We start from the raw sequence: 12,412 nt of genomic DNA, 5'->3' as shown, positions 1-12,412 counted from the left end.
AAACTATTTCACTAGGAGTGTTGTGAAGCACTGGAATGGGTTACCTAGGGAGGTAGTGGAATCTCCATCCTTAGAGGTTTTTAAGGCCTGGCTTAACAAAGCCCTGACTAGAATGATTTATTTGGGGATTGGTCCTGCTTCGAGCAGGGGGTTGGACTAGATGACCTCCTGAGTGTTAGGGGGCTTATTCCTTCACCCACTTACTTCCCTGGTCCTTCTCGCATGAACAGAGAGCAACAATACCCGAAGTCCAAAGGTGCAAACAATTCGATGTTTATTGGGATGAACTTCCAGCAAGCATGATTCCAGTTTCCTTCCTTAGTGTCCCCCTTCCCAGCTCTGACACCACAGAGTCTGACACCTGTGTCCCTGTTCCCATTCCTGCCCTTAGCCAAACATGATTCCAATTTCCCCACCCACATTCCCTGTTCCCATTTCCCCCTTTAGCAAAACATGATTCCAGTTTCCCCACCCCCATTCCCTGTTCCCATTTCTACCCCACACACCCACTTCCTGATTGACTGCAGACTATATAGTAAAACTTGAGTTCCGCTTAGCTATACCTTAACCAATCATTTTCCTGAAATTTAACTAACCAATCCTAACATATTGTAACATGATTATGTAATGAATTATATCCCACCACCTTAATTAGTTTACACCCAGCAAAATTAATTATGTCGCAGACAGAAACAATCACAGAACCAGACAGAGATTATACAAACAATGGGGAAATGGGGACTACAGTGATAGAACAAATACAGAAATGAGGATTTCATATCCCAGCTATTGATAAGTGAGTTCTTGCCAGACAGGATGCTATCAAACTAAGTTTCCTTTTACATCTTCTAGGCACTGCCCTTTCTCTGGAGGCGATAGGCATTATCAGGACAGGATTTTATTCCTAACAGCCCAATAGCACCTTCTTTCAATGTGACTAGTTTGGAATGTGAGGATGTGACCGTTCGCTTCCCAGCTTATGGCTGCCTCTTCTGCTTAGCCAAAGGCCTTAGCCTAAGAACAGGGCCTCAGACTGTCACAGTAAGAGAAGGACCTTACACCAGCAGACAGTGATTTTGATTCTTTCTTTTATTCCTCTATAACTAGCCAAGTGATAAGAATACACTTAAATTCTTAGAGTATAAGCCTTTACAGACAAGCCTGAATATCTATATCCTCACACTGAGGTCCCTTCCAACCCTTATATTCTATGATGGTCAGTTCTGGAAACATGTTCCATTTGTGACAACTTTTATCCCCCCTGCCCCTGTCTGGCATTGCATCCCTGCAATTCTTAACCCAGGCTCCTACCCCTGACTTTGCCCCTTTGACTCTCTCCTTCCCTTGCTTCCACCTGTCTGACCCATTTCTGGAAACAGTTTGGCCCCTGAACACATTCTGTCATCTCTCCCCTCCCATTTGGGCTCCCTCTGTCTACCCTTCCCCCCACCCCCTTTGTAGCAGAGTCTGAGGGTGACTGAAGGCAGTGGCTGCAGCAGATATCACAGAGCAGGTCCAGATGCTGAAGCAGGCTCAGGAACTGCCAAGCAGCCAGCAGAAGGGAGTGGTTGGTAACCCTGCTCCTTGATAGTTGCCCTGCAGTAAGTCACTCTCCCCAGTGGACAAACCTCAGAAATCCTGAGTTAGGTCTGCCAAAACTCCCCAGCGTGGAAGTGAGGGTTCACGCTACAGCACAAGGAGACTCTGGAATGCAAAACGCTGCAGAAGTAAAGTCACCCCAAAACTTAGCCTCAAAACCTGTTGTTCCACCCAGCCTTTCCCTACCCTTGATTGGTCCTCTGAGCTAGCATGGGGCAATTAGTCAGAAAATCAGTGAAACTCCTCTTTTGGCTAAGCTCAAACCAGATTTGAATGGAGGCTGACGATTTCAAATAGTACTCCTGAGGGAATTCTGCACCAAAATTTAAAAATTCTGTACCAAAAAAATAAAAATTGTGCAAACCAAATCACCAAATACATTGAAATAAATTACCAAAATAATTGAAAATGGTGTGATTATATTGTTATTGTGTTACTGTGTCATTTTGAAAAATAAAATATGCTTAACTTCTCAGAATTTTAAAATATTTACTTTTTCAGTACAGAATTCCTCAAGAGGACCAGGGTTCTGTGTGGTGCAATCTGGGTGCGGGCAGCTGAGTGGGGGTGGGGGGCAGGTATGTGTGAGAATCTGGATATACAGGGGCTTGGTGCGGGGTTCTGGGTGCAGGGGGACTGGGACTCTACAGGGGAGTCCAGGTGAAGGTGGTTAGGGCTCAGTGTGTGTGTGCGGGGGGGAGGGGTTGGGGGAGTGGGACTTGGTGGGTCAGGCTGCCGCTGTTTGGGGTTCAGTGGGTTAGAGATCGGGGGGGGCTCCCTATGCATGGTATGAGGCTCAATGGGCAGGGTTCGGGGGGCTTGGTGGGGGGATTCTGGGTGCGAGGGGCTCCTGATGCACGGGGTGAGGCTTGGGGGTGGGGGTTTGGGTTCAGGTTGCTTGATGAGGGGTTCTGGGTGTATAGGGCTCCCAACGCAGAGGGGCTCAGTGTGGGGTGCAGGTGGGAGAAGGGGTCAATGTATGGGGAGCTGCTCCCCCTGTCTGCCCAACCCCCATCTATCTAGAACCCCCACACGCAGCCCCCCCACTGACCTTCATCCCCTCTCACCTGGAACCCCCCCACCGAGACCCCTTCACAGTGCAGAGCTTCCTGCAGGCAGGGGAAGTTCCTGGGGGTTGATCTGACCCAGCCCTGGCGGCACCTTAAAGACTAACAGATTTATCTGGGCATAAGCTTTCGTGGGTAAAAAAACCACGTCTGCATCTGAACTGCTTGTTGTTTTTGTGGATACAGACTAACACGGCTACCCCCTGATACTTGAATTCATAGTTTAGAATCTTCTTCGTTAATTGTATCTTTAAGGCAGGGGGAGATGGGAACCTACAAGGATGAAGTGACCTGTAGCTCACGAAAGCTTATGCTCAAATAAATTTGTTAGTCTCTAAGGCGCCACAAGTCCTCCTTTTCTTTTTTCAAAGATCCTGGAACTGCTGAGATGTTTCTTACAGACACTTGAGACAGGGTAGGTGTTTGTTTTCTCCTTTGATTTGTGTTTCAGTTGTGAGTCTTCCCTGGGTATGCTGTTATGGTGGGCAGCCTGTTTCAGTGGCCTGAGGCACATGGCCACAGACCTGGGATCTCCGGAGTACTTGTTCCTACTCTGGGTGATGTCCAGCATCACATGGGAACCAGCACTAAGTCTTCCACAAAACTCAGGCTCCGATGTGGGGAAGCAGTTCTGCAGCAGGGAATTTGCTTCCCAGTCCCAAGCATTGTGGAACAGGTTTCTAGTAGTGCCAAGCCGTGCAGAAGAACTGCAGCCACTGCAGTAGCCCAAAGTCTGGTGAGGTTCAACAAGGACAACAAGGACAAGTGCAGAGTCCTGCACTTAGGACGGAAGAATCCCAGGCACCGCTACAGACTAGGGGACCGAATGGCTAGGCAGCAGTTCTGCAGAAAAGGACCTAGGGGTTACAGTGGACGAGAAGCTGGATATGAGTCAACAGTGTGCCGTTGTTGCCAAGAAGGCCAATGGCATTTTGGGATGTATAAGTAGGGGCATTTGCCAGCAGATCGAGGGACGGGATCGTTCCCCTCTATTTGACATTGGTGAGGCCTCATCTGGAGTACTGTGTCCAGTTTTGGGCCCCACGCTACAAGAAGGATGTGGAAAAATTGGAGAGAGTCCAGCGGAGGGCAACAAAAATGATTAGGGGACTGGAACACATGACTTATGAGGAGAGGCTGAGGGGGGAGGGATAACTCAGTGGTTTGAGCATTGGCCTGCTAAACCCAGGGTTGTGAGTTCAATCCTTGAGGGGGCCATTTAGGGATCTGGGGCAAAACTGGGGACTGGTCCTGCTTTGAGCAGGGGGTTGGACTAGATGACCTCCTGAGGTCCCTTCCAACTCTGTGATTCTGTGAACTGGGATTGTTTAGCCTACGGAAGAGAAGAATGAGGAGGGATTTGATAGCTACTTTCAACTACCTGAAAGGGGGTTCCAAAGAGGATGGATCTAGACTGTTCTCAGTGGTAGCAGATGACAGAACAAGGAGTAATGGTCTCAAGTTGCAGTGGGGGAGGTTTAGGTTGGATATTAGGAAAAACTTTTTCACTAGGAGGGTGGTGAAACACTGGAATGCATTACCAGTGGTGGAATCTCCTTCCTTAGAAGTTTTTAAGGTCAGGCTTGACAAAGCCCTGCTGGGATGATTTAGTTGGGGATTGGTCCTGCTCTGGGCAGGGGGTTGGACTAGATGACCTCCTGAGGTCCCTTCCAACCCTGATATTCTATGATTCTATGATGTGCTGGCTGGTGCCTCCGGAGCAGGAGTGTCCTGTCCCTCCTTCCCCCGCTGCTCTTCGGCCATCTGCGGCCGGCCATCTGTCCCCACCCACCTCCCTGCTTGCAACCGCCCCGGCCAAGCTGCTCCTGGGAGCCTCCTGTCTGCTGTGGGGGGGGGGGGGGGGGGTGTTAGGATATAGATATTCAGGCCTCTCTGCAAAGGCCTGTACTCTAAGAATTTAGGTGTATTCTTATCACTTGGCTAGTGATAGAGGTATAAAAGAAAGAATCAAAATCACTGTCTGCTGGTGTAAGGGCCTTCTCTTACTGTGACAGTCTGAGGCCCTGTTCTTAGGCTAAGGCCTTTGGCTAAGCAGCAGAGGCAGCCATAAGCTGGGAAGCGAACGGTCACATCCTCGCATTCCAAACTAGTCACATTGAAATAAGGTGCTATTGGGCTGTCAGGCACTATCAGGACAGGATTGTATTCCTATCACCTCCAGAGAAAGGGAAGTGCCTAGAAAATGTAAAAGGAAACTTAGTTTGATAGCATCCTGTCTGGCAAGAACTCACTTATCAATAGCTGGGATGTGAAATCCTCACTTCTGTATTGTTTTGTCATTATAGTTCCCACTTTGCTGTTGTTTGTCTGTATAATCTCTGTCTGGTTCTGTGATTGTTCCTGTCTGCTGTATAATTAATTTTGCTGGGTGTAAACTAATTGAGGTGGTGGGATATAATTGGTTACATAATCATGTTACAATATGTTAGGATTGGTTAGTTAAATTTCAGGAAAATGATTGGTTAAAGTATAGCTAAGCAGAACTCAAGTTTTACTATATAATCTGTAGTCAATGAGGAAGTGACGGGGTGTGGGTGGGGGTGGGCATGTGGGGGTGTGAGATGGGAACAGGGAATGGGGGTAAGAAAATTGGAATCATGTTTTGCTAAAGGGGGAGATGGGAACAGGGAATGGGGGTAAGAAAATTGGAATCATGTTTTGCTAAAGGGGGAGATGGGAACAGGGAATGGGGGTAAGAAAATTGGAATCATGTTTTGCTAAAGGGGGAAATGGGAACAGGGAATGGGAGTAAGGAAGTTGGAATCATGTTTGGCTAAGGGCAGGAATGGGAACAGGGACACAGGTGTAAGGCTTTGTGGTGTCAGAGCTGGGAAGGAGGATACTAAGGAAGGAAACTGGAATCATGCTTGCTGGAAGTTCACCCCAATAAACATCGAATTGTTTGCACCTTTGGACTTCGGGTATTGTTGCTCTCTGTTCATGCGAGAAGGACCAGGGAAGTAAGTGGGTGAAGGAATAAGCCCCCTAACAGCGGGCATTTCATAATTTTATTTCCCTCTTATGCTTATATTTAATTCATTGAGTAGTGAGTTCTAAAATGTCTAATCTGTCCTGGCTGCAGTAATTTTCCTTATTTTTATTACTATTTTGTGCTTTGTCATTAATTATTTAAAATGGTATAATCAAATAATAACATCCTCTTAGAATATAACTTTAGCTTGTACTCACCTGAGCACTGCCAGGTTAAAAAACATTAGCTAAACACATAACTTTAGACCCTGGGCAGATGAAAGTCACTTATTTTCAAGTAGTATTTTTAGTTATATCTGTAAAAAAACCTTAAAATTCATATGAAAATAAATGCAGTTCCAATTATGATACCTAACAGCAATGATGGAGTCAAATGTTCTTGAGTCACATACATGGTTGTGATTGGTAAACATAAATGCCAAAATAATTAGAAAAATAAATTCCCATTCTTAATAAAAGAGAAAAAACCTTCATCATGTATGTTACAATTAAGTAAATACTTTTTTGGGGGAGTGAAAAACAATTGACTAAAATAGAGTAGATAATGGCAGGGACACAGAGTCAGATTTTATTTATTTTTATTATTAACGATAGTGTACAACGTATCAAACTTGTGTTTCTGATATCTGTGTTAAAGCTTCAGAACTGATACCTCAAGGTTTGGGATTGGGAATATCTTGCTGTATTATCTCCTGATCTAAATTTACATATAAACTTAAAATGTGGCTTTAATTGGAGTTTGTATATATTTGTTCTTTCTTTATGTAACAATTAGACGTAGTGCTCCTGTCAGCTAATTCCTAAGTTATTATCTGCAAAAAACCCAAGAGTCTTCAGGTGCCTAAGTAGTCTCTGGAACCATGGTTAAAGTTGCCCCCACCCCACAAAATCTGAAATGGCACCCCGGTGAGCCAGTAGTGTCCAGAGAGCTGCAGGAGGGCCCTGGGCTCTGGCAAGATGCAGCCTCCTTGTGACAGCATGAAACCGACCTTGAGCCGCGGGCAGAGCATCAGGCACCAGGAGCCACAGCAGCAGCACAGAAATAAGGGTGGCAATACAGCATCTACCAGGCCACCCTTACTTCTGTGCTGCTGCTGGTGGTGGCGTTGCCGTCAGAGCTGGGCACGCGGCCAGGAGCTGCTGGTATCAGGCCGCCTGACAATTCTTAATTTGTGCCAGGGCTGACCTGTGGCACCTCTTCAATACAAACGTGGGGAAGCAGCAGGGTCCAGAGGTGGTGGGGGGATCCCAGTAAGCCTGTGGGGCCAGGGGTGATGTGGGGGGCAGCAAAATACAAGTTCACCCAGAGTGCCATTTTCCCTAAATCTGGCCCTACCGGTCTTGGTGCAGGCAGCAGGAGGCTCATGCTGGCCAGAGCACCCGTTCTGTGCTGGGGCTGCAGCCGGGGTGGTCACTTTGCTGGGGAAAAAACATGGTTTTCAGAGAAAAGGGGAAGGAAAGAGGCAGCTGCAGGAGCTTTTATCAGAGCGCTCCACAGCCCGCCAGAGTCATTTCCCCTTGACAGAGATGCACATGGGATGTCCCCACAGCAGCCGAGTGCCCTCAGCGCCTGGCAGGAGGGGAGGGGAGCCGGGTGTCCAGGGGCTTCCTCCCTGAGCTCTGCGCTGCTGCTCCCCCTGCATCCCCAAGTGCTGCTTGGTTCACAGCCGGGTGAACTCCTGGGGGACTTGCAGAGCGCATCCAAAGTCAGACCTGTACTTATTAAGCCCTCTACCCTGCAAATACAGAAGTCAGACTGTGCCTCTGGGTTTACAGAAAGGACGTTGTGGAAAAGGAGGCTCAATTCAATAGATCAAGAGCCCCAGCCAAAGGGTGGGTTCGCACCATTTTATTTCCTTCACTGATTCTTTCAAAGTTAAAAGGGAAAGCAAACTGCTTAGCTTTTTGATAGCAGAAGAAGCTGAAATGTGTCTGATCTCACTACAGCAAAATACCCTGCAGAAAATACAGACACGATGAATTAAAACAACTTTACCAGATCAGTCACTGCAATGCTGGAATTCAGTTCTCAGTCTAGCAACAAACTGCACAGGGAAAATCAACCATTTCATGCCCGCCCTTCCCCTTAGCTTTATTTCTTTCAACTTTTATTTCTTTGAACCTGATTTCAGTAGCAGAGGCAGCCCCTCCATCCAGGCTCAGGAAGCAGCTCTGGGCTCTGGCTGCTGCTGCTGGCAGGTTGGAGCATTACGATAAGGACACAGCTGCTTTGCTCGCATTTACCCCACTCCATCCTCCTCACGATTCCAGTGTACCAGAAACATCTAGCCCCCTCCCCGCCCCCCATGATTCCAGTGCACCGGGAACATCTACCTCACCCCACCCTCCTCATGTTTCCAGTGTACCGGGAACATCTACCCCCTAACCCCTCATGATTCCAGTGCATTGCTGGACCTGGGGACTCCTTGCATCTGTGGATCAGCAAGGTTCTACAGAGCAGCGTGATTTTATTTTCTCTCCGAGGCAATCCCCCTCCTGGTACCTTTTCCTTGTAAACCTCCTGGAGTTGAGTCTTATTTTCTTTGTTTTGTTTTTTTAATTTTTTAAAATATAAATATATACAGAGAAAAAACAAACATAATAAACTATATTAAATTCTCATGATATATTAACCATTTGCTACCTAATGTTAGCCATACTTGAAACATTTAATTATATATATATATATATAATATGAATGGTCAAAATATACCTCAATTATTTGCATTAAACAATTTACAAACAAAATCTGCTTATGGAAAATCAACTAGTTAAAGAAAAATTATGAAGTTAAGTAAAGAATAGAAGCAAAGTTCAGAGGAGAGGGCTAGAGATGGGGAAGGAAGGAAGTGGGTAGAGAGGAAGGAGAAGGGGGGAAGAGGAATGCATGTAATAGGATCATTCAGATACTTCTATGAAAGCATCCCATGTCTCTGAGCTTTTTTTCTTGGATATTTCTGTTATGGTATACTAGTGAGGCAGAACTAGTAACTAGCAGCTGGAGTTAACCGTGGCAAATCTCCTGCTGATGTGAAGAGAAGTTCTGAATTTATCAAAGGAATAAAAGAAGCTCCAGGACTCTCACTGCAGTTGAATGTATTGTGACTTTTCTGGCTCATTGCCTGTACATTTCTCTGTCTCTGTTTCTCAGGCTCTCTTGCTGGAGCTGTTCCACTCTGTATTAAATTATATGTTCAGCAGTGCTGCAGTGGAGGAGAGAGGGTGGCTTGGTGATGAGAGCCCTCCTCTTGGCTGTAGAAGACTCAGGTTCAAGTTCCTGCTCTAATAAATATTTCATTATTTACTCAAAGTGGAACAGATCCACCAGGAAAGATTGAAAAAACTCCATCTCAGGCTACAGATAAATTGGTTGGTCACTAAGGTGCCACAAGTACTCCTTTTCTTTTTCCATCTCAGGCTAGTCAATAGCCTAGTGATTAGGGCTCTCCCCTGGAGAGGGGAAAATGGAGGGAGAGAGGAATCAGGGAACCAGAGTTGGGGAAAGCAGGCATCTGGAGAGGGGAAAGTGGAATTGAGGAAAAGCAGGAACCTTTGGGCAGGGAGGACCCAGAGGGGAGAAGCAGGATATAGAGGAGTGGGGGAAGCAGCGACCTCGAGGTGGGGAGCAGTGTGGATTGGGTGGGAATGGGACAAACTCGGACTCATAATAGAAACATGTTTTCAACTTTAATGGAATGGTTGCTCTAACTGCATAACACAATAAATTTACTTGGCAATGCATATATCCCATTTTATTTGTGTCCTCTGTGATCTTCTGTCCCTCAAAATCCAATAACCAGCATCTCATAATCACTGTTTTGTTTACTATGATGTTTGTTTGTTTTTCTCCATGTCCATCCTGTTATCTAGACCAAGTTCCCATGAGGATGCAGGTTCTCTCATTCTGCCATAGCACCACAGCCAGATGCTTTCTGCCTGATTTGATTATTTTCTTCATTACTTGTTCTCTTCACAGGTTGGAATCAGGTAGGAATCCCATCTCTTTCTGTAGTTTCTTATATGATTTATCTAGGCTTACAGTGACTTACAAATGGGCTTCACTTGAAGACAATGGAACTACTTACAGTGTGTAAACAGAACCACAAAGCAAGATTGGCAACTTCTTTATTCAATTTTGCTCTGCTTATCCTGTTGCTGGGTTGTTGCATTGTTCTTGGGATAGTTTTTAGATTTGCTTATTCATGCATGTGTTTTTAAAAGTTGTCAGCAATGGATAACACTCTATTATTGAAGGAGGATAAAAATCTAAGTAAATAAATAGCAGGGGTTTGAAAAGATGCCCAGTAAGATGTTTAGTTGTAAACAGAAGGCTAAACAAAAAACAACCCAAATTCCAAACAGAAACAACAGTGTTTTTTTAAAAAGTGTCTTCACTGCCTGTCCAAACCTTCAGGACTAATAACTGTCTAACTCATCTTAATGCACTGACGTCCTCTTCCACTCATTCCCTTCTCAAACACCTAGAGAGAGCGGGGACTATAAGTCAGTAGGTTGAACAAGAGGGTAAATGAGATACACAGCTGACGACCCTTTATTGAAAATGTCCCATTAGAACCCGTGGGGTTGTTAGCTCAGACACTCCATCTGCTCTCAGTCTCTGGGACATCACATTAGGAAAGAGGCACTAATCTGGTCCCAAACCACTTAATGCTTCATATGTCAAAAACCAGTGCTTTGAAGTGCACACAAAATATACTGGAAGTAAGAGCATATCACAGAGGTCAGGTACACAGTGTCCCATGTGCAGAGCACAGCTAACCAAGTAGGATGCTACACTTTGCACTATCTTAAATTGAAACTAGCCCTCTGGAGATTAAAGGCTTCCACAGCCTGTGAACCTGAGCAACAAAAGGAGAGCCCATTAGGGCTGATCCAAATCCCATTGAAGTAAATGAGAACTGTTCCATTGGTTCAATGGGATTGGGATCAGGTTTCCAGCCCTTTAAAATTTCCTCCAAATTTCCTTGCCTAGTTTATCAGATCTAATCCTATTTTATTTGCATAGCACACTACTGCATGAGGCTGACAGGACTGAGGAGGCAAAAGAAAAGTAATTTTTCTCTCTGAGTTAATTTTCTTTTATGTTGTGGCACATTTCAGAGCACAATGTAGAGTGACTGAACCTTATCACCCTGTCACTGTAACTGGGGTTGGGGACATTTTGTGATCCTCTCACTTGCTCCCCATGACAAGTGCTGGGAATGTATTTCAGTATTTTTTAAAATATAATCTTTCTGCCTGGTGGAGCCAGCAGCAGTCAGGGCCATGTTCAATATCTAGGGGTTCCTTCTGTTGATACAACACAGAACTGGCTCAATCCTCCACCCAGTATCCTAGGAAATTTACACACCACCCCTGGGTGTCTCTGAGAGGCAATACTTCCCCACTCACAAGCATAGAGTCTGAGTATAGAAAAGAAACTTTAATAAAAGGAGGGAAGCAACTGGGTGTTAATTTGGGAAAACACTGCAACTAGGGTCCATAAAAATAAACCATGGGTAAACGACCCAACCCCAAGTAGGTTGGGCAGTGTCCTTTCCCCTCAGGTTCTTAAGTCCAGCAACCCAAAAGCCCCCTTCACATGCCCAACCCTTCTCTGCACCCCACTCACAGTTGCTGTCCTTGGTTAGTGCAGACCCAGAGTTCAGAGGTGCATCTGCAGACTTCACCTCCCACCTTGTGTGGAGAGGGGGTAAAGAGGCTCCTTACTTGTAGCGCTGCTCGGGCACTCGCTCGCTGCCCCTCTCTGCCAGCCACCCTGCCAGATGTCTGCTCACCATGCTCACCGCGCCTCTCCACTGTCAGCCTGCTGGCTGCTTGGTCACCGCTGTTGGCACACCTCTCCACCAGCCGCCCTGTTGGCCGCTCACCTTGCTTCTCCACCAGCCGCCCTGCTAGCCACTCATCACGCTTCTTTGCCACTGCCCTGCTGGCTGCTTGTTGCGCCTCTCTGCCTCAACAGCCACTCATTCACCAGCTGTCAGTCACCTTCTGCTGCCATCTGCCTCTCTGCTGTGTCCTCTGCACATCAGTTTCTTAGTAATTTTAGCTCTTAGTAGGCAGGGCAGAAACACAGTCGCACCACAAATGATTTCAGCTCTGATCGAACAATTAAATTAACAAAGAGGGTTCTAATGAAGCCTATTTAATGCTATTATTTGACCTGTGGGGAGGAACAGGTTGAACCAATCTAGGTAGGACCCTTGGTGAGGGTGTGCTGCCTTCTCACTGGGATACTTGTCCCCACCCCTCTTACTTTCACAGGGCGCTGACATTTGAGCCCCTGGCTTAACAAGGTTCTTTCAACTGAGGATGGTCCCCCTTATTTGGGACAGGTTAAGCACAGCACTGCTTCTCTGTATTCCAACAATAATTACAACATTGGTAACAGCATTTCACTACTCCTGCATTCAGTACTAAAGTGATTTGTACCCAACACCAGTTAAAGTTGATCACTTTGACACCTCTGCATCTGTTGAATATGTAAGCAGAGCAGGAACAAATTGTATTTACATAAACACACGGGGAGTCTCTCCCACTCCCAGCTAGCTGTCAGGGAAGCATTCATTCAGACCCTGCTTACATAAACATAATATTAACCCTTTAGACATGAGTGGGTAGCCAGTATTCAGGGTCTTATGGGTTCTTTCCATTAGAAAGAGAAATTGCTGATGGAGTCAGGTATTTATTTGATGAAATCCTTTTTATTTACA

General features: G+C 45.9%; 1 protein-coding gene and 1 long non-coding RNA gene across 11 annotated transcripts in view; one reads left to right on the top strand and one right to left on the bottom strand.

The window, feature by feature from the left end:
• The window catches only part of LOC140898275 (uncharacterized), a 2,445,793-nt gene that overhangs the window by 2,416,093 nt on the left and 17,288 nt on the right, over window positions 1-12,412 (top strand). For all 10 annotated transcript variants that reach the window (XM_078848803.1, XM_078848794.1, XM_078848799.1 and 7 more), the window contains one exon: window positions 9,549-9,665. In XM_078848803.1, coding sequence (XP_078704929.1) covers window positions 9,549-9,665 — 117 coding nt within the window. The remainder of the gene's footprint in view (window positions 1-9,548; window positions 9,666-12,412) is intronic.
• On the bottom strand, window positions 9,467-11,745 carry LOC144929441 (uncharacterized). The gene is made up of 2 exons (XR_013634673.1): window positions 11,409-11,745; window positions 9,467-10,159 (listed from the first exon to the last, which is right to left on the bottom strand). It is a non-coding gene; the product is annotated as an uncharacterized LOC144929441 (long non-coding RNA).

This window comes from Lepidochelys kempii, chromosome 14 (assembly GCF_965140285.1).
Source record: "Lepidochelys kempii isolate rLepKem1 chromosome 14, rLepKem1.hap1, whole genome shotgun sequence".
NCBI lineage: Eukaryota > Metazoa > Chordata > Testudines > Cheloniidae > Lepidochelys > Lepidochelys kempii.
The sequence above is the reverse complement of the archived record's forward strand: the minus strand, read 5'-3'. Positions and strand labels throughout refer to the sequence as shown.